This window comes from Spodoptera frugiperda, chromosome 23, assembly GCF_023101765.2.
Source record: "Spodoptera frugiperda isolate SF20-4 chromosome 23, AGI-APGP_CSIRO_Sfru_2.0, whole genome shotgun sequence".
In the NCBI taxonomy this organism is placed as follows: Eukaryota; Metazoa; Arthropoda; class Insecta; order Lepidoptera; family Noctuidae; genus Spodoptera; species Spodoptera frugiperda.
In genome coordinates, this window is record NC_064234.1 from 6,940,264 (window position 1) to 6,962,967 (window position 22,704).

At 39.0% G+C, this 22,704-nt stretch overlaps 3 protein-coding genes and 1 long non-coding RNA gene across 8 annotated transcripts; 2 read left to right on the top strand and 2 right to left on the bottom strand.

The window, feature by feature from the left end:
- The first annotated feature begins 195 nt into the window (after positions 1–195).
- LOC118266738 (protein phosphatase Slingshot) lies at positions 196–10,649 on the top strand. Of its 5 annotated transcripts, none has more exons than XM_050703165.1 (8): positions 197–526; positions 892–957; positions 6,373–6,544; positions 6,640–6,803; positions 7,006–7,071; positions 7,275–7,469; positions 7,884–8,153; positions 8,334–10,649. In XM_050703165.1, the coding sequence occupies exons 2-8, from the start codon at positions 893–895 to the stop codon at positions 10,417–10,419; spliced, it is 3,018 nt and encodes a 1,005-aa protein (XP_050559122.1). In that variant the 5' UTR covers positions 197–526; position 892; the 3' UTR covers positions 10,420–10,649. The 5 variants fall into 5 exon arrangements, with proteins under 5 accessions (XP_050559124.1, XP_050559122.1, XP_035436153.2 ...); XM_035580260.2 differs by having other exon boundaries at positions 892–953; XM_050703166.1 differs by having other exon boundaries at positions 467–611.
- LOC126912190 (protein phosphatase Slingshot-like) lies at positions 3,113–19,811 on the top strand. Its single transcript, XM_050703168.1, is given in 9 exon segments — positions 3,113–3,276; positions 15,538–15,709; positions 15,805–15,968; positions 16,171–16,236; positions 16,440–16,634; positions 17,049–17,318; positions 17,496–18,291; positions 18,294–19,064; positions 19,067–19,811. Coding segments are annotated over 9 exon segments (2,997 nt in total). The 5' UTR covers positions 3,113–3,262; the 3' UTR covers positions 19,616–19,811.
- Positions 11,470–13,256, bottom strand: LOC126912191 (uncharacterized). The gene is made up of 3 exons (XR_007706806.1): positions 13,169–13,256; positions 12,840–12,921; positions 11,470–12,340 (listed from the first exon to the last, which is right to left on the bottom strand). It is a non-coding gene; the product is annotated as an uncharacterized LOC126912191 (long non-coding RNA).
- Positions 19,715–22,544, bottom strand: LOC118266739 (WD repeat-containing protein 5). The gene is made up of 6 exons (XM_035580262.2): positions 22,176–22,544; positions 21,757–21,980; positions 21,485–21,674; positions 20,945–21,146; positions 20,362–20,559; positions 19,715–20,268 (listed from the first exon to the last, which is right to left on the bottom strand). The coding sequence occupies exons 1-6, from the start codon at positions 22,385–22,387 to the stop codon at positions 20,095–20,097; spliced, it is 1,200 nt and encodes a 399-aa protein (XP_035436155.1). The 5' UTR covers positions 22,388–22,544; the 3' UTR covers positions 19,715–20,094.
- Positions 22,545–22,704: the final 160 nt, after the last annotated feature.

The following is a 22,704-nucleotide window of genomic DNA, read 5'->3' on the forward strand; positions in this document are numbered from 1 at the left end:
TTCACCGTCCAGCAGACTGACTGACCTACCAAGTGATTCGAAACAGATCGAACGAAAAATATTACATTACATTTTCAGTATTATAATTTAAATCATTGTTATTTTAATTGTCGACTACCCTTTTATTTTGAATTACCTTCTTGCGAGAAAAATATCATTGCTTCTGTATTATCTGTCAGTTACTGTACTCATCAGAATATTTTATCTGTGGTATACACTCACTCATCCATCATCTTTTCTTTGAATAGAATAGAATTTATAAAATAAAAAATGGGCGAAGTTGTGATAGATTGTACTTGTTGCAATCAGTTATGAGTGTATTTAAAGTATGTAGTGATATATGCTACTAAGTTTTACCTTACATATATTGAATCATTTAAGGATTAGTGTTATGATAAGTCAATAGGTAGTCTTCTTTATGTTTGTGATTGTATTACATACCTTGATAATGATTTGTTAACGCTAATGTGGTATGGCACTTGTTACAATTCGTCGTTCTCCGAGTGTGCAAACACCTAGGAAAACGGTGAGTACTAGCTCTATCAAACAATTTTCAGTGTTATGATGTTGTGTCAGATTGGTGAGAAATGAGGCATCTATGTCTACATCAAGTGAGTATATTTTCGAAGAATATGATACATGATCATCTGTGTTTGCTATAAAGGGTCACATGTCTTTATTTACCAATAACTTTAAACCTTGTTTTGCTCTTTGTCTGTTCCTTCAGTACAATAACAATTAAACCTCTTGATGAACCTATCATGTTTCCTACTAGGTATGTAATGTGAATACATTTATGTTGCCTTGGCAGTTGTTAGACTCAGAACCCCTGAAGTACTTATTTGTAATAAAACTGTGGTACAATCTTAATTGAATGTTGCTTTGTTTAAGGATGAGGCCGAGAAAGCAAGTGATAATATTGAAGACGATGTTGGGAACCGCATCAGCAAGAGGTAGGTAATATTGCTATCACAATCTTTATTACTAACAGCTAATCCTTTTAGGAAAATAATACAAACAGCTTGCATGTGATATGTCATATTTCAAAATAGTTTATTGACAACAGTGTTATTATTGAATTTTCAAATACATTAAAAATATAACACCATATAATCAAAAACTACATACAAATAGAGTCTTGGTTTAATGTATACTACTTAGAATTGTCATGATAACATATAGTCTGCAGTACATGGCCCCATTCCAAGTGCTTATTTTTCCTGCTTTCTTAACATAATACAATTGGAATTTTATGCTTCCTCTAAATTTTTTACTTATTAAATGTATTTATGTCATTATGTCTTGTATTTTTGTATTGGTATTTTCATCAAGAGTGCATAATCACATAATCAGTGATTCATAACACATCTTAGAAAAGTAAATTACTTAATTACTTTCTAAGTACAAACTAAAATTAACACCATGAATAACTATTTTCTTTCTTAATAATTATTGTGACTCAGACAATGCTTTAGGATATCAGATAACATACTGTTTATACAATTTTACCATTAATGAATTAATGTTTATGACTAAACATACAGTGATTATTGAAAAGTATATTTATATCATTTTACATATCCGGATCTCATTAAATCCCTCAATTTTATTAATATTTAATTGTAGTAAATAATATATTAGTGGTAATTACTGAAAAACTGGCAATCTTACTTATACTATAAATGCGAAGGATTGTGAGATTGTGTATTTGTTTGTTACTCAATCACATCACAATGGTTGAAGGGATTGAGTTAAAATTTGGAACCAGGGGTACTTTTATCTCACAGCAATGCAGGCAAAGCCACTAGCAGAAGCTAGTTGAAAGATAAATGGCTCAAAAAATAGTGTACATACATATTAAAAAGTATAGTTTTGTTCTTGATAACATTGTTTTCTTTCAAATATATAATAGAAACAAGTGATTTGCTATTATATTTAAATGAGAGTTCTTATAAAGCAAGGTGATTACAATAGATTACTTGCACTAAATCTTATGTGAATTCAAAATTATGTAGTGTATGGTACAGAATATCTGCCACTATTGCATAGTGTACTGAAACCTATGATTATGAACTGAATGTTCAGTAAATTAAAAGCAGAAATGCTTTTTTAATTACTTAATTATTCTTATGACGTTAAATTACTAATTGATCTTATAGCATTCTATAACAGATCATTATCTAATTTAATATATTGTTTCTGGTTTCTATATTCTTTTTTAATTTCAAATAATTTGCTATTAGTAACAGTTCTATTTAATAAGTTTTGTATAAAGACTGGTTAAGTACAAACAAAAACAAGTTTACCTATCTTATTATTCTTATTTCTGATATAGAAAATGGGGAATGCAACAAAATGTGGGCTGGGTTTTAAAAGTTTATTTCCAGTTACAATACACCTATTTGTTTTCATTAATGTATCAGGGCACTATTATTTAAAATGAATCCATATACAACTGCAAAATTCCTTTTTTTAATCAAGTCTTCAAAACCTGTAGCTATATAAATATGATTAATAATATAACCATACCTGTTCACCATACTATCCTTACAAATAATAAAGGTTACTAGGAGAAGGGATTTGATGTGTAATTCTGTGCCAGTGCTTGAACTCACCTTTACATAATTAAATATCAAGGACAAAAAGCTGAAAGCAGATCTTAGTGATTGAGTTTGACCTTATTAAAATTTGTTGCAGTGTATTGATTGTTGGTAAAGCTATGTAGAAAAAGCAAGGACCTAAATTGTTATTGTGATTATTTCTGCTTAGTTACTGTATTTAGAATAACGATTTCCATACCAATAAAACTCTCGATTTGGTAATAATTGTAATAACATTTATTTATTGTTATAGTATGTATGTATAATTATTTTTCCTTAATTACATTTCTTGAATTGCAATACAAATCCTATTATGTTAGTAACAATATGTTTCGTGTATAAAGCACTGCGTGTTCCTTTCCCGATCGCCTCGTGTTCCTGTTCTGCGCCGTGTTTCTATATTTAAGCGATAGTTTGTGCTGAGTTCAGAAGGAAGCTATGAGTATTGTGACGTCGTTCGTCGAGTGGGCTCGTTGCGTCGCGCACGCATTTTAATGTCGTACGGGATGTCTCGGTTTGTGCTCCGTGTGTCGGGATCCAGGCCGTGGTTGGCTAAAATTCGCAGACGTAATCTTTACATTCTTCAACAATATTGAAATGTAGTTGCTGGTGCATTTTAAAGTGACATATAAGTAAATAAAAAATTGTGTTTCTATTTTGAAATGGTTGCATTCAGGTAATTATCAAAATAATTACATATTTGGATGTTTCAAGGTGCTTTTAAAGTAGATATTCTTAGGGAGAAATGCTAATTCGTATTGATGTAATCTATACACTCCGCTGGTTTCGTATTTATGTATAACGAAAATATTTAGTATATTTACTAATTAGAGTAAATGGGTGTTCTTATAGTAGGTGCGGTGTACTATATTTTATGTATGTGAGTACTTCTTTGATAAGGTAGTATATAAATAGTTGTAATACATGGAACTGAACAGGAAAACGAGTAAAATGTGTCTTAATTCAATAATCGAACTATTGGCAAAACAGATTAGGTACCTGTTTTAATTTATTTATGTCGTACGGCTCTTACCTACTGTATAAGTTAAACTTACATTTTTGTTTTGGACGTGGAAGACAGGCTGCGTTGACATACGTTGCTTCAATTTGAATCTCCCGCCGTTATTGCTGTAAATATTGTAAATAATTTTGCGTTGTAGCACTATAAATTAACTTCTACTTCATTGATGAAAAATGCGCCTAAATAGATTTTTGTTTACATCTCATAGAAATCATACCCAGTGCACAATGTACCAAAACATAATTATTTTTCCTTACTAACCAACATTAGTACATAAGTCCGAAACATTAATTTACAATGTAGGGAAACAAATGTATTGTAAACAATATGACTATGCAACTATGACCTGTGGTGTCTCTTGTTTAGTATAATTCAGTTAGCAAACTTCTCGTTGTTATTATTCTACCAATGCAAGTCTACTGTCCTATATCCGTTTGTCCGCTAGTTATTTAAAAAAATAATCTTATACTTTGATATGGTATCAATGTTTTTCAAAAGTCATTTATAGTATGTACGAATAGGAGCTAATCAGTAGATTAGTATTGATGTGTGATTATTCCTACCTTAATTCTCTTTATGGCAATCTACAAATGAACTTAAATAAATTTTCCGAAGGGGGCTATTGATATTAAGGCAATTGGTCTGCTTTCCTCTGTTCTATACCTATACGGTACTTATTGACACGGTCAAAACAATATTATAGTATGATGTTTATCGCGTTACAAGTGTTACAAAAAATATAATCAGTGCTAAGCGCAGTAATAGTTCGAAGTGCATATTAAGAGCTGTCGTTAAATATAACATGCATTATTATTTCTTAAGGTAAACAATACATTTTCTTCTAAGAAAAAAATTGTAATGGAGTATTTAAAAAAGCGTTGGAATGTTAATGTACAGGAAGATGTGTAGATAAAAATTTATTGGACTGACTTTAAAAAAGTGCGTACATATGTAATGTATGTACATAAACTCACATACAACTTTGTCCCTTGGGGATCGACAGAAACTAAAGACCTGTTATCTACGACCCTAACCCATATGACGATTCGGCAGTTGCCATTGCGGTTGTATCCGTTATATCACGGTTTTTCATAATTTTGTCGCGTGTCAAATAAGCAAAAGGTCATACCCTGACCAAGGTACGACTACAGAAGAAGAGTAAGTAGTCGTAATTGCACGTAATAGCTCTTCCTTTTCAATGAGAGCGTTACAAGTAGGTGCACCTTATTTTATTTACTTAGCTATAAAATGGGCAATTGGATTTGGAACGGTCAGTAGCGTCGTGTGGTACGCAAATGTTTGCGTTGTGGTGCCATGTGGTAACTAACAAAAGACGCCGTGCGGCGTGCTCCGAATTGGGTGAGGTTGACGGTACACGCTGGGCGGCCGCAGTGTTCACGCTCATGTCTACGTATAGTATGGGCGGGCAACGCAACGTTTTGGCAACGCTCCGACGACGCTATTTTTAATGAACCTTGAGAGAAACCGCCCTTGCCGCCTTAATGCAAGTCAACATTCAGTTTGTTGCTTACTATCCATCGTGAATCTATTTTTCACTCTATTATTAGCGTTGAAAACTTTACCCTCCCATGTATAGTGATATAGACGCCGTTTCCCGCAGCGCTATTTTCGGATGACCTCATCATAATATATTTTACGCTTGGTATAAACATTTACCTTTTTTGAAAGGCATTCGACCCGTTTGAAGGTAAATGTCAGTGCTGTAATTACGCTTATTCGTAAGAATGAGTTTGATTGACCAAGTTAAAGAAATAGAATTAAGTCAAGATATACATACACGTTATAATTAAAGCTATACCGGTTAATTAAAATATTTTCCGGTATTGGAAGTATTTACGTGTTGTTATTGTAATTATGATTTTCCTGATACATGGCAAAATAACTGGGAGTACTACGTATTTTGATATTCATTATTCGAGTAACTTAACTTTATAAAATAATGAAATTGTAAGCTATTAAAATATGAGATGACGTCGAAGCTGTAGAAGTAAGCTCGGCAGTCAACCGACGATGGTAGATCGGCCCGGTGCAGTGCGCTGCTTGCGCCCGCGCCAGTGAAAGGGAGGTTAAATGCGCCGCCCGCAAAACGAATTGCAACAACTTTACTAAAAATGGCGTCATTCATACATTTCACGGTTGCATTATGTTTTAAAAGTAATTATAATCAAGGTACTTATGCGGTTTTATTACACGATAAACTAATGTATAAATTAATCGTATACAATGTAGATAATATGTAGATGTTACGTCTACAACTAAATTATGTACTTATTTAGGTCATTACTTTAATGTAAGACCTTAAAACTTAGAAATTCAAGGTTGTGTTTTAGTGTAGGTACTATTGCAATTACTTGGTTTAGCGAAATTGAGCCAAGTGGTAATAGAAATAAGTTAAGATTCTTAATATCACTCGGAGCTTATTCCAACTGGATCTGCTATTAATTAGCTTTATCAAATGGCGCCATACAATTTAATGTTTTTGTTATTTGCTTTTAGGTACTTTGCTTAATATAATTTACAGTAAATAGTAATGATGACCAACATGATACATAGATGCGTATGCTTAACGCGCTATAAAATTTATTCCTTCACGGATCTTCATTGGATACATTCCTGCATGGCCTCCGGATTGTGGTTATGTTTGTAAACGCAACCGCTATTCTGACCACATAAAATATTCTTACTTGAGGTGCTAATAAAATAATGCAAAATGTTGTTTCATTGTTTCAGTCTCAATGAGTGCTACTTCGCGAATAAGGGTGCAGCAGTGGTGCTGGGAAGTGCAGAGCGTGGCTGTACGAACCCGTGGCGATCGCCAGCGCGCGCGTTCCCTCAGCCCGACATACAACATCACCTGCAGTCCATGTTCTACTTGCTGCGCCCCGAGGAAACGCTCAAAATGGTACTGTAACACACCTTCGCACCTACACCTCGCTTCTTTAACAGTTCATTATTTAACACACCGCACACGACTCTAACTGTTTGGTTTATCACTAGGCGGTGAAACTGGAGAGCGCTCACGCAGGTCGCACCAGGTACCTGGTAGTGGTGTGTCGTAGCAACGAGGCGGCGTTGCTCGGCATCGATTGCAATGAGCGCACCTCGGTCGGACTCGTGCTGCGCGTACTTGCTGATACCTCTATTAAGTTGGATGGCGATGGGTACGTTACTCCATCATAATAGCTTATACTTCAATGTCTTTAACTATCAGTAGCATGCATCATACATTTGTCATTTAAACCTAAAAGAAGCCAAGTCCCACTCAATTATCTGGCCTGGCCGTTATGTCACGGAGCAGTTTTCCTCACAGAATACTTTTACTAAAGCCCGAACAATAACTAATTAGGGATTCATTGTCCGCAGAGGATTCAGTGTATGTGTGTGCAATCAACAACACATATTCAAGCCGGTATCCGTACAGGCCATGTGGTGAGTATGAGCTGAGCTACAGTTACATTTCAATAACAGAATAACTCATATATGTTACTTCGTAAGCTTATAGGTGCGATACGTCATAACTACACCACATTGATTAACTGAGATAAATATGAGCTATTTGTATGTTTATGATGATTTATAAGTGCGAAGAAAGTAAAACTGGATGTTAGTGTAAGTACAACGAATATTTGCAGGTCGGCGTTACAAACTCTCCATCGTGCGAGTGCACAGGCCCGGGAGATGAACCACTTCGCGGGCGGCACGTCGCACTCGTGGTGTTCGTTCTATGAGAGCCACGTGGACTCGGACCGCTCTTGTCTCAACGAGTGGCATGCCATGGACTGCATCGAGTCCCGCCGCCCACCTTCACCCGATTCACTCAGACTTAAGTGAGTTTTCTACACCATTGTTGTTCTCGGTAGCAATGTAATCAATCATAAATAACCACGGATATCTTGCTTCCGGCCTCCGCAATAAATTTAAACCTCTCCAACTGCGTGCAAAACACACAGCAATGATATTCTACCTAGACCTAGTTTATTGGCCTAGTAAAGGATCGAACACACGCCAATGTACTAATTAACGTACAATTATGCAAAGATGAACCGTTACATGGTTACTGTGGGATTTCTATCATATCTTCCTTTATAGAATTTGAATTTATGAATCAGTTGCGTTTTTTTAGTTTCGGTAGCTGCGGAATTTATGTATGTTTTCGAGACTTTGAGTAAGTTTGACCTGATCAGCGAAAATAAACATGAAATGGAAATCACGACTAATACGAAATCTATTTTCTTTTGAAGGCCTCGAGAAAGGGACGAGACTGAACGTGTGATACGCTGTACACTGAAAGAGATCATGATGAGCGTGGACCTGGATGAGGTGACTAGTAAAGCCATCAGAGGGCGACTCGAGGAAGAACTAGACATGGACCTCGCCGAGTACAAGTCCTTCATCGACCAGGAGATGCTCACCATACTGGGACAGATGGACGCGCCCACTGAAATCTTCGACCACGTCTATCTCGGCTCCGAATGGAACGCCAGCAATCTAGAAGAGTTACAACGCAATGGGTATGTTGTGTCTTTAATTAGTTAACATATAAATAAGTCCTTTATAGTTTGAGGGAAGTAATTTTTGCTTTTTCTTTATAAATGTTTAAGAGTTCGTGTTTTGCCAATTTACATTCTCGGATAATCATATTTAATGTAATCACGTTACTAATAATCACAATTATTTGTTTGCTTTTCCAGGGTGAGGCACATATTGAATGTAACAAGAGAGATCGATAACTTTTTTCCCGGCATGTTCGACTATCTAAACATAAGAGTTTACGACGACGAGAAGACTGACCTTTTAAAACACTGGGATAATACATACAAATATATAAACAAAGCAAGGAATGAAGGGTCGAAGGTTCTTGTTCACTGCAAAATGGGAATTAGTAGATCAGCATCTGTAGTGATTGCATATGCCATGAAAGCGTTCAATTGGAATTTTGACAAGGCCCTCAAACATGTCAAAGCAAAAAGGAGTTGTATCAAACCGAATACGAATTTTTTAAACCAACTTGAGACTTACCAAGGCATACTCGATGCAATGAAAAACAAGGAAAAGTTACAGCGATCTAAATCAGAGACTAATTTGAAATCTCCAAAAAATATATCCAAAACGGAAAGCAAAGTGATGGAGCCGACGCCGCTAGTGCTGGCGCTGACGGGGTCGTACTCGGGGCGGCCGCGGTCCTGGTCGCCCGACACCAAGGCCGCCGCCGAGCTGCTGCCGCCGCCGCAGCCCACCTCCGTCTCGCTGGAGAACCTGCCCTTCGAGACTCGCCATATGCTCATGCCTTGCGCTAATGGAAGTTACAGTGTCTCACCTAATCAGATCATGAGGTTGAAAGAAGAGGGAGCACCGTCAGTCAAACATATAGTCAATGAAATAGAGAATGCTGCGTCGAGCGATCGAAAAGATTTTAATAAAAGATATCAAAGGTTAAATTTTGGTACTCAAAATGAATCCCAGAATAATAAAACGCTCGAGGCTCCCGCTACCGCGATGAATCAATCAGAGGTACCGAATAAGCCACCGCAAGCCTCGCCTTCTAAAAATCTAAGTCACAAATATGCACAGTCGAACTTCGAAGTGGATAAAATACACACTTGGGATCCTGGGGAGGCCTCGTGGCCGAAAGGCGACGACAACAGAACAATTAGCAATAGTGATAATATAGTGAAAAGTGACAGTGGAATTATAGATGTGAAGACCAATAAAGTGACAACTAGTGACACTCTTGCAAATTCTGTAGAACGTTCAAATTTAGATAGCGACGATAGGAGAGCCGTCGACGACGACGCACCACCGCCGAGCAGACAAAGCTCGTGGAGCTCGTTCGACAGCGCAGTCGTACTGGACCTCTCGCGACACTCCTCGTGGGGCTCCTACGATACCAGGGCTCCCAAGCCGCAGGTGCCGCGGGACGAGTCCAAGCGACCCAAGGAACGCAACGACGAGCGAGCTCGTAAGGATGACAGCGACAAGGTCACTGAGCCCGGAGTGGCTCCGCAGAAGTCCGACCTCGGTATCATTAGCGAGCACAACGAGGCGCGCAGCAGCGGGCGGCGCGCTGACAACGTGCGGAAGTTTAACGAAACCTGTGCCATACTCAAGGAGCTCGCCTCCGCCGCCGCACGCATGGAGCGCGCGCGCGACCGCGGCGCGTCCACCTGGAGCGGCCGCCTGTCCGCGCCCGACACGTGGCTGCGGGCCGGCCTGCGCCGCCGCCGCGCCGCCTGCGCCTCGCACGGGGACCTGCCGCGCGCCGCCCCCGCCGCGCCCGAGCCCGCCGAGCCGGCCGCGGGCCTCGTTAGCAACCTCAAGAAGGAGTTTGAGGCACGTTCTGAGACCGACACGCCCCGCCGTGTCGACTCACGTCGCTCCACTCCGTCCGAGGGTCGTGATCGGCCGCCTGCCTCGCCACCCTCTGGCGAAGACCTGTCGGTGAAGGTGCTGGTGAATCGCTACGACCGACCGGGTCGGGCGCGCTGTGAGTCGAGCTGCGAAACGAGGCGCAGTCGCGTGTCGGAGTCGGTATCGAAGAAGTGCAAGCTGGCGGCGGACGGCGAGGCCCGCGCGCGGTCTGCGCTGCGCAACTCGTTCTGCGGCGCGGTGCGGGGGGCGGCCGAGCGACCTCCTCCGGCTCCGACGGTCGTGTCGCTTGCTCCTCTCGACTACAGCGAAGTGGTGGTATCAACTGTGATGTCGAAAGCTCAAACAAAAACAATTGCAACATGGGAAGACCCATCCGTTGACAAGGCTCAACTTGAATCGGTCGAATAATAGATGTTCAAATCCTGTATATAATACTATGTAGAAGTATTTATGTTTTTTATTTATTATGAATTCTTGCCAAACTCGATATTTTATCTTTCTAGAGTTTTATATACTATATTTACAAAATGAAATCACAGTGTATTTGTCTATCACTTAAAATTGTATAAACGGCTGTTTGTGAGTAGAGAAATGTTAAAAAGGAGAATAAATTCAATACAACTGATGTACAACTTTTACGTCCGCGTTTATTGTGCGAGACCTTTCCCAACTACTTTACAATGGAGTTTAATAAGAATGAATAGCAAAAGCTAAGTTTATTGTCAAATACAAAATAATGTAACACGTCGAGAGCTTAATTTGTGAATATTTCTCATTTTAGACAAAATCAGCAAACATCATTTGGTAATAATATATTACGAGGCACTAAGCATGTTTTCGAGAAATATTCCACTAGTTTATTTTCATATTCTACGAAGGATTGTGAGATTGTGTATTTGTTTGTTACTCAATCACATCACAATGGTTGAAGGGATTGGGTTAAAATTTGGAACAGGAGTTGCTTTTTCTCCCATGGCAATGCAGGCAAAGCCACTGGCAGAAGCTAGTTAAAAGATAAATGGCTCAAAAAATAGTGTACATACATATGAAAAATAGTATAATCTTGTTCTTGATAACATTGTTTGCTTTCAAATATATAATAGAAACATGTGATTTGCTATTATAACTAAATTGAGAGTTCTTAAAAGGAAGGTGTTTACAATAGATAACTTGCACTAAATCTTATGTGAATTCAAAATTATTTAGTGTATGGAACAGAATATCTACTACTATTGCATAGTCTACTGAAACCTATAATTATGAACTAAATGTTCAGTAAATTAAAAACAGAAATGCTTTTTTGTTACTTAATCATTCTTATGACATTAAATCACTAATTGATCTTATAGAATGATCTAATTTAATATATTGTTTCTTGTTACTATATTCTTTTTTAATTTCAAATACTTTGCTTTTAGTAACAGTTCTATTTTATAAGTTTTGTATTAAGACTGGTTAAGTACCAACAAAAACAAATTTACCTATCTTATTATTCTTATTTCTGATATAGAAAAGGGGGAATGCGACAAAATGTGGGCTGGGTTTTAAAACTTTATTTCCAGTTACAAAACACCCATTAGTTTTCATTAATTTATCAGGGCACTATTATTTAAATTGAATCCATATTAAACTGTTAATTCCTTTTTTTTGATCAAGTCTTCAAAACCTGTAGCTATACATATAAATATGATTAATAATATAACCATACCTGTTCACCATACTATCCTTACAAATAATAAAGGTTACTAGGAGAAGGGATTTGATGTGTAATTCTGTGCCAGTGCTTGAACTCACCTTTACATAATTAAATATCAAGGACAAAAAGCTGAAAGCAGATCTTAGTGATTGAGTTTGACCTTATTAAAATTTGTTGCAGTGTATTGATTGTTGGTAAAGCTATGTAGAAAAAGCAAGGACCTAAATTGTTATTGTGATTATTTCTGCTTAGTTACTGTATTTAGAATAACGATTTCCATACCAATAAAACTCGATTTGGTAATAATTGTAATAACATTTATTTATTGTTATAGTATGTATGTATAATTATTTTTCCTTAATTACATTTCTTGAATTGCAATACAAATCCTATTATGTTAGTAACAATATGTTTCGTGTATAAAGCACTGCGTGTTCCTTTCCCGATCGCCTCGTGTTCCTGTTCTGCGCCGTGTTTCTATATTTAAGCGATAGTTTGTGCTGAGTTCAGAAGGAAGCTATGAGTATTGTGACGTCGTTCGTCGAGTGGGCTCGTTGCGTCGCGCACGCATTTTAATGTCGTACGGGATGTCTCGGTTTGTGCTCCGTGTGTCGGGATCCAGGCCGTGGTTGGCTAAAATTCGCAGACGTAATCTTTACATTCTTCAACAATATTGAAATGTAGTTGCCAGTGCATTTTAAAGTGACATATAAATAAAAAATTGTGTTTCTATTTTGAAATGGTTGCATTCAGGTAATTATCAAAATAATTACATATTTGGATGTTTCAAGGTGTTTTTAAAGTAGATATTCTTAGGGAGAAATGCTAATTCGTATTGATGTAATCTATACACTCCGCTGGTTTCGTATTTATGTACAACGAAAATATTTAGTATATTTACTAATTAGAGTAAATGGGTGTCCTTATAGTAGGTGTGGTGTACTATATTTTATGTATGTGAGTACTTCTTTGATAAGGTAGTATATAAATAGTTGTAATACATGGAACTGAACAGGAAAACGAGTAAAATGTGTCTTAATTCAATAATTGAACTATTGGCAAAACAGATTAGGTACCAGTTTTAATTTATTTATGTCGTACGGGTCTTACCTACTGTATCAGTTAAACTTACATTTTTGTTTTGGACGTGGACGACAGATGCGTTGACATACGTCAACATACGTTGCTTCAATTTGAAAATCCCGCCGTTATTGCTGTAAATATTGTAAATAATTTTGCGTTGTAGCACTATAAATTAACTTCTTCTTCATTAATGAAAAATGCGCCTAAATAGATTTTTGTTTACATCTCATAGAAATCATACCCTGTGCACAATGTCTGGTACATTGTACAATATCTTTATTTTCCTTACTAACCAACATTAGTACATAAGTCCGAAACATTAATTTACAATGTAGGTAAATAAATGTATTGTAAACAATATAACTATGCAACTATGACCTGTGGTGTCTCTTGTTTAGTATAATTCAGTTAGCAAACTTCTCGTTGTGGTTATTCTACCAATGCAAGTCTACTGTCCTATATCCGTTTGTCCGCTAGTTATTAAAAAAATAATCTTATACTTTGATATGGTATCATTGTTTTTCAAAAGTCATTTATAGTATGTACGAATAGGAGCTAATCAGTAGATTAGTTGAGGTGTGATTATTTCTACCTTAATTCTCTTTATGGCAATCTACAAATGAACTTCAATACATTTTCCGAAGGGATATTGATATTAAGGCAATTGGTCTGCTTTCCTCTGTTCTATAACTATACGGTACTTATTGACACGGTGAAAACAATATTATAGTATGATGTTTATCTCGTTACAAGTGTTACGAAAATTATTATCAGTGCTAAGCGCAGTAATAGTTCGAAGTGCATATTAAGAGCTGTCGTTAAATATTACATGCATTATTACTTCTTAAGGTAAACAATACTTTTTCTTCTAAGAAAAAAATGTAATGGAATATTTAAAAAGGCGTTGGAATGTTAATGTACAGGAAGATGTGTAGATAAACATTTATTGGACTGACTTTAAAAAAGTGCATACATATGTAATGTATATACATAAACTCACACACACCTTTGTCCCTTGGGGATTGACAGAAACTAAAGACCTGGTTTCTACGACCCTAACCCATATGGCGATTCGGCAGTTGCCATTGCGGTTGTATCCGTTGTATCACGGTTTTTCATAATTATAGTTATTAAGCAAAAGGTCATACCCTGACCTAGGTATGACTACAGAAGAATAGTATATAGTCGTTATAGCTCTTCCTTTTCCATGAGAGCGTTACAAGTGGGTACACATTATTTTATTTTGCTTAGCTATAAAATGGGCAATTGGATTTGGAACGGTCAGTAGCGTCGTGTGGTACGCAAATGTTTGCGTTGTGGTGCCATGTGGTAACTAACAAAAGACGCCGTGCGGCGTGCTCCGAATTGGGTGAGGTTGACGGTACACGCTGGGCGGCCGCAGTGTTCACGCTCATGTCTACGTATAGTATGGGCGGGCAACGCAACGTTTTGGCAACGCTCCGACGACGCTATTTTTAATGAACCTTGAGAGAAACCGCCCTTGCCGCCTTAATGCAAGTCAACATTCAGTTTGTTGCTTACTATCCATCGTGAATCTATTTTTCACTCTATTATTAGCGTTGAAAACTTTACCCTCCCATGTATAGTGATATAGACGCCGTTTCCCGCAGCGCTATTTTCGGATGACCTCATCATAATATATTTTACGCTTGGTATAAACATTTACCTTTTTTGAAAGGCATTCGACCCGTTTGAAGGTAAATGTCAGTGCTGTAATTACGCTTATTCGTAACAATGAGTTTGATTGACCAAGTTAAAGCAGGTTAGGATACATACACGTTATAATTAAAGCTATACCGGTTAATTAAAATATTTTCCGGTATTGGAAGTATTTACGTGTTGTTATTGTAATTATGATTTTCCTGATACATGTCAGAATAACTGGGAGTACTACGTATTTTGATATTCATTATTCGAGTAACTTAACTTTATAATATAATGAAATTGTAAGCTATTAAAATATGAGATGACGTCGAAGCTGTAGAAGTAAGCTCGGCAGTCAACCGACGATGGTAGATCGGCCCGGTGCAGTGCGCTGCTTGCGCCCGCGCCAGTGAAAGGGAGGTTAAATGCGCCGCCCGCAAAACGAATTGCAACAACTTTACTAAAAATGGCGTCATTCATACATTTCACGGTTGCATTATGTTTTAAAAGTAATTATAATCAAGGTACTTATGCGGTTTTATTACACGATAAACTAATGTATAAATTAATCGTATACAATGTAGATATGTAGATGTTACGTCTACAACTAAATTATGTACTTATTTAGGTCATTACTTTAATGTAAGACCTTAAAACTTAGAAATTCAAGGTTGTGTTTTAGTGTAGGTACTATTGCAATTACTCGGTTTAGCGAAATTGAGCCAAGTGGTAATAGAAATAAGTTAAGATTCTTAATATCACTCGGAGCTTATTCCAACTGGATCTGCTATTAATTCGCTTTATCAAATGGTGCCATACAATTTAATGTTTTTGTTATTTGCTTTTAGGTACTTTGCTTAATATAATTTACAGTAAATAGTAATGATGACCAACATGATACATAGATGCGTATGCTTAACGCGCTATAAAATTTATTCCTTCACGGATCTTCATTGGATACATTCCTGCATGGCCTCCGGATTGTGGTTGTGTTTGTAAACGCAACCGCTATTCTGACCACATTAAATATTCTTACTTGAGGTGCTAATAAAATAATGCAAAATATTGTTTCATTGTTTCAGTCTCAATGAGTGCTACTTCGCGAATAAGGGTGCAGCAGTGGTGCTGGGAAGTGCAGAGCGTGGCTGTACGAACCCGTGGCGATCGCCAGCGCGCGCGTTCCCTCAGCCCGACATACAACATCACCTGCAGTCCATGTTCTACTTGCTGCGCCCCGAGGAAACGCTCAAAATGGTACAGTAACACACCTTCGCACCTACACCTTGCTTGTCTAACAGTTCATTATTTAACACACCGCACACGACTCTAACTGTTTGGTTTATCACTAGGCGGTGAAACTGGAGAGCGCTCACGCAGGTCGCACCAGGTACCTGGTAGTGGTGTGTCGCAGCAACGAGGCGGCGTTGCTCGGCATCGATTGCAATGAGCGCACCTCGGTCGGACTCGTGCTGCGCGTACTTGCTGATACCTCTATTAAGTTGGATGGCGATGGGTACGTTACTCCATCATAATAGCTTATACTTCAATGTCTTTAACTGTCAGTAGCATGCATCATACATTTGTCATTTAAACCTAAAAGAAGCCAAGTCCCACTCAATTATCTGGCCTGGCCGTTATGTCACGGAGCAGTTTTCCTCACAGAATACTTTTACTAAAGCCCGAACAATAACTAATTAGGGATTCATTGTCCGCAGAGGATTCAGTGTATGTGTGTGCAATCAACAACACATATTCAAGCCGGTATCCGTACAGGCCATGTGGTGAGTATGAGCTGAGCTACAGTTACATTTCAATAACAGAATAACTCATATATGTTACTTCGTAAGCTTATAGGTGCGATACGTCATAACTACACCACATTGATTAACTGAGATAAATATGAGCTATTTGTATGTTTATGATGATTTATAAGTGCGAAGAAAATAAAACTGGATGTTAGTGTAAGTACAACGAATGTTTGCAGGTCGGCGTTACAAACTCTCCATCGTGCGAGTGCACAGGCCCGGGAGATGAACCACTTCGCGGGCGGCACGTCGCACTCGTGGTGTTCGTTCTATGAGAGCCACGTGGACTCGGACCGCTCTTGTCTCAACGAGTGGCATGCCATGGACTGCATCGAGTCCCGCCGCCCACCTTCACCCGATTCACTCAGACTTAAGTGAGTTTTCTACACCATTGTAATACTCGGTAGCAATGTAACCAATCATAAATAACCACGGATATCTTGCTTCCGGCCTCCGCAATAAATTTAAACATCTCCAACTGCGTGCAAAACACACAGCAATGATATTCCACCTAGACCGAGTTTATTGGCCTAGTAAAGGATCGAACACACGCCAATGTACTAATTAACGTACAATTATGCAAAGATGAACCGTTACATGGTTACTGTGGGATTTCTATCATATCTTCCTTTATAGAATTTTAATTTATGAATCAGTTGCGTTTTTGTAGTTTCGGTAGCTGAGGAATTTATCTATGTTTTAGAGACTTTGAGTAAGTTTGACCTGATCAGCGAAAATAAACATAAAATGGAAGTCATGACTAATACGAAACCTATTTTATTTTGAAGGCCTCGAGAAAGGGACGAGACTGAACGTGTGATACGCTGTACACTGAAAGAGATCATGATGAGCGTGGACCTGGATGAGGTGACTAGTAAAGCCATCAGAGGGCGACTCGAGGAAGAACTAGACATGGACCTCGCCGAGTACAAGTCCTTCATCGACCAGGAGATGCTCACCATACTGGGACAGATGGACGCGCCCACTGAAATCTTCGACCACGTCTATCTCGGCTCCGAATGGAACGCCAGCAATCTAGAAGAGTTACAACGCAATGGGTATGTTGTCTTTGATCAGTTAACATATAAATAAGTCCTTTATAGTTTGAGGAAAGTCATTTTTGCTTTTTCTTTATAAATGTTTTAGAGTTCGTTTTTTGCCAATTTACATTCTCGGATAATCATATTTAATGTAATCACGTTACTAATAATCACAATTATTTGTTGTTTTTCCAGGGTGAGGCACATATTGAATGTTACAAGAGAGATCGATAATTTTTTTCCCGGCATGTTCGACTATCTAAACATAAGAGTTTACGACGACGAGAAGACTGACCTTTTAAAACACTGGGATAATACATACAAATATATAAACAAAGCAAGGAATGAAGGGTCGAAGGTTCTTGTTCACTGCAAAATGGGAATTAGTAGATCAGCATCTGTAGTGATTGCATATGCCATGAAAGCGTTCAATTGGAATTTTGACAAGGCCCTCAAACATGTCAAAGCAAAAAGGAGTTGTATCAAACCGAATACGAATTTTTTAAACCAACTTGAGACTTACCAAGGCATACTCGATGCAATGAAAAACAAGGAAAAGTTACAGCGATCTAAATCAGAGACTAATTTGAAATCTCCAAAAAATATATCCAAAACGGAAAGCAAAGTGATGGAGCCGACGCCGCTAGTGCTGGCGCTGACGGGGTCGTACTCGGGGCGGCCGCGGTCCTGGTCGCCCGACACCAAGGCCGCCGCCGAGCTGCTGCCGCCGCCGCAGCCCACCTCCGTCTCGCTGGAGAACCTGCCCTTCGAGACTCGCCATATGCTCATGCCTTGCGCTAATGGAAGTTACAGTGTCTCACCTAATCAGATCATGAGGTTGAAAGAAGAGGGAGCACCGTCAGTCAAACATATAGTCAATGAAATAGAGAATGCTGCGTCGAGCGATCGAAAAGATTTTAATAAAAGATATCAAAGGTTAAATTTTGGTACTCAAAATGAATCCCAGAATAATAAAACGCTCGAGGCTCCGCTACCGCGATGAATCAATCAGAGGTACCGAATAAGCCACCGCAAGCCTCGCCTTCTAAAAATCTAAGTCACAAATATGCACAGTCGAACTTCGAAGTGGATAAAATACACACTTGGGATCCTGGGGAGGCCTCGTGGCCGAAAGGCGACGACAACAGAACAATTAGCAATAGTGATAATATAGTGAAAAGTGACAGTGGAATTATAGATGTGAAGACCAATAAAGTGACAACTAGTGACACTCTTGCAAATTCTGTAGAACGTTCAAATTTAGATAGCGACGATAGGAGAGCCGTCGACGACGACGCACCACCGCCGAGCAGACAAAGCTCGTGGAGCTCGTTCGACAGCGCAGTCGTACTGGACCTCTCGCGACACTCCTCGTGGGGCTCCTACGATACCAGGGCTCCCAAGCCGCAGGTGCCGCGGGACGAGTCCAAGCGACCCAAGGAACGCAACGACGAGCGAGCTCGTAAGGATGACAGCGACAAGGTCACTGAGCCCGGAGTGGCTCCGCAGAAGTCCGACCTCGGTATCATTAGCGAGCACAACGAGGCGCGCAGCAGCGGGCGGCGCGCTGACAACGTGCGGAAGTTTAACGAAACCTGTGCCATACTCAAGGAGCTCGCCTCCGCCGCCGCACGCATGGAGCGCGCGCGGGACCGCGGCGCGTCCACCTGGAGCGGCCGCCTGTCCGCGCCCGACACGTGGCTGCGGGCCGGCCTGCGCCGCCGCCGCGCCGCCTGCGCCTCGCACGGGGACCTGCCGCGCGCCGCCCCGCCGCGCCCGAGCCCGCCGAGCCGGCCGCGGGCCTCGTTAGCAACCTCAAGAAGGAGTTTGAGGCACGTTCTGAGACCGACACGCCTCGCCGTGTCGACTCACGTCGCTCCACTCCGTCCGAGGGTCGTGATCGGCCGCCTGCCTCGCCACCCTCTGGCGAAGACCTGTCGGTGAAGGTGCTGGTGAATCGCTACGACCGGCCGGGTCGGGCGCGCTGTGAGTCGAGCTGCGAAACGAGGCGCAGTCGCGTGTCGGAGTCGGTATCGAAGAAGTGCAAGCTGGCGGCGGACGGCGAGGCCCGCGCGCGGTCTGCGCTGCGCAACTCGTTCTGCGGCGCGGTGCGGGGGGCGGCCGAGCGACCTCCTCCGGCTCCGACGGTCGTGTCGCTTGCTCCTCTCGACTACAGCGAAGTGGTGGTATCAACTGTGATGTCGAAAGCTCAAACAAAAAAACAATTGCAACATGGGAAGACCCATCCGTTGACAAGGCTCAACTTGAATCGGTCGAATAATAGATGTTCAAATCCTGTATATAATACTATGTAGAAGTATTTATGTTTTTTATTTATTATGAATTCTTGCCAAACTCGATATTTTATCTTTCTAGAGTTTTATATACTATATTTACAAAATGAAATCACAGTGTATTTGTCTATCACTTAAAATTGTATAAACGGCTGTTTGTGAGTAGAGAAATGTTAAAAAGGAGAATAAATTCAATACAACTGATGTACAACTTTTACGTCCGCGTTTATTGTGCGAGACCTTTCCCAACTACTTTACAATGGAGTTTAATAAGTATGAATAGAAAAAGCTAAGTTTATTGTCAAATACAAAATAATGTAACACGTCGAGAGCTTAATTTGTGAATATTTCTCATTCTAGACAAAATCAGCAAACATCATTTGGTAATAATATATTACGAGGCACTAAGCATGTATTCGAGAAATATTCCACTAGTTTATTTTCATATTCTACGAGTATGGTACCTAGCTTACATATATCCTGAAGCATCTGGCAGCTAGTCAACCAAAGTCTACAGTCTGTAATCGTTTTCCAGTAACAAACGAAACACGCGGTACATTTGGTATTTCGCTTATTTTTTTGTAGGTCTCCGTAACTTTCTTCGGCTTTCTTCTGATTGTACCAAAATCAAAAGCGTAAATTCCGCCCTGATTATTTCTTATACAGCATTCAGTCTGGAAATAAAGCCTATGTTAGCCTTGTCCAATACTACAGTGACCATACAAAAAAAAATAAGGATGTTTTGTTTATATACTTTGGCAACTTACGGCTTTCATGTTTGTATCTACCACTCTCAATATATTGGAGTCTGATCCTCCGCAAACAATCAAATTAGTATGCGGAACCATTTTACCGCAATATAGTTTTGATTGATAGTTGTCTGGTACAATAGTTTCAATTAATTTGCACGAACCATAATCCCACAATTGGATACTATCTTTCTCTTGCCAAGAACATGTCAGTATCTAAAACAAAGATAATATTAGTTACATTATGATGTTTTGTGGTCGTGACTGTGTATTTCAGTTTTTTTTTAAGTCTTTGACTGCCGATAGAAAACTGTCTAATGTTCCGCTAACGTTGGTCACCGGTGACCACCACGGGGCGTTCAATGTCTTAATGTTGATTGTTAGGTATTACTTATTTATTGTGTCACTCGGTTGATAATTATGTAAGAAAGTTTAATTTCGAATGAGTGAACTTCGAACTTCGTCGTTGGTAGGTACTTGGTATGTAGGAGTCGTATTATCAGAGTTGTGAACAGATTCATTATTTTCTCAACAGAATTAATATTGTTTCTTATTTGGAAATTAGTTTTTCAATGAGACTGAACGCTTCATAAGCACTCACAGTTCGTCCAGGCTTGTCAAAATCAAGTCCTTCCCCGCACATGTGGACACCAACAAAATAACGAGTAGCATATGGTTGTCTGTCGTCCCAACACATGACGGTGTCATCCCAGCCTCCAGATATCATCTCATGTTGCGACCTTGGGTTGAATGCACATGCAAATATTCTTGATGTATGGCCGTCCAGTTTATTCTTTTGATTACTGCGAATTAACGACTGGCGTTTACATAAGAAGTACCGGATTAAATTTCTGTTATCAGGCAGTACAGCAGTGAGTTTTGTCGATAGTTTTATTTCCGACTTTGCCAATCTATATAGGGTCCTTCTTTTAAAAATTTTTAGTCTAATGAAGTGCTGAAGTGTTCCCTTCGCAGTGCAGTGGACTTTTCATAACTTTTGAAATAAAGGTATCCTATTTATTTGGTACGTACAGATCTAGTACTACATAGGAGAGAAATTATAATTATGATATTCATTCAAGTTACTTCATTTAAAATTATGTTACTGATATAAGACGGAATATGGAGTAAGTTACTTCACCTCGAGTAAAAAGCACGTTCTTGGGTCTGAGCCTCTTCATCATACATGTTCAACTTGGCATCGTCGCCGTAAGTAACAAATTTACTGTGACGTGGATGGTAACTTAAGCCCAACGTTTGACGCTTCTCCCGAATGGTATATAAACATTGGTCATATTTGTATTTCCAGCATTTGATACATCCATTTACATCTAAAGATATAATGACAATAAAAATTATTATTGGTAAGAATTAGGATTTTGGATAAGGTTTGACGATATTAATGATACTAACAAGATGATAACAACATGTTAGTGATAGGGTTTGCTTTGCTAACTGGCCTATGTTTGATGGCTGTTACAGGTCCAGGATAGGCGCGAGTTTCTTCATCTACCAGAGTGTGTATACAATGTCCAGTATTGCAACTAAACACTCTCATGGAACCGTCATTGAATCCTGCTGCTATCTCATTTACATCTTCTGTATATTTGCAGCACATAATATCTTTATTTGTATCACTGAAACAAGCCCAAATAACTGTAGATAGTCAGCTATTACGACCTAAGTAGATACTTTGGTGTATTAGTGTGGCAATCCTAGTCTTACTACTCAAAGGAGGAAGAAGATTACCTAATTTGATTCCTAATTTTTACACCAGACATGTATTTTATCTGAATTAATTACCCATAGTCCTATTAATAAATTAAACTTACATAATTGAAAGAATATTCACTTCTCCTTGGTAAATTTGATTTTGTTCAATTTGAAAAGATAGATTTTCTACAGTAGGAGTGCTGGTGTGGACACTAACAATTTCTTTTTTAGTACTTTTAATGTAAGTGTTTGTTATTGCGAAACTTTTCCGTGCTGCCTGCCTACTGCTAGCAGGCAGGGGACCGGCTAATGTTGTCCTCTGAGGATCCATGACTGCAGAGCAAGCATATTGTTTATTAAGAATTTTAGAGCCATGAAAACATCAAGTACAATATCAATTTTGATTAGTTGTCATTGTTCTTTTTCCACAGAGTATTTTATGCGCAATTTTACTATTCCTTACTTATTAAAACTTTTTAACATTTATGTGGTCTTACCTTCTTTCTTTCTTCGATACTATGGTTGCTTAATTTGTTCAACTCATACCAAAAAAACCTCAATGTAGCACCTACCTGTTTATACTAGTAGGTAAGTTAAAAAAACAGTGCATGGATAACAATTTTCATTCTGGGGGAGAGAGTATTCTGT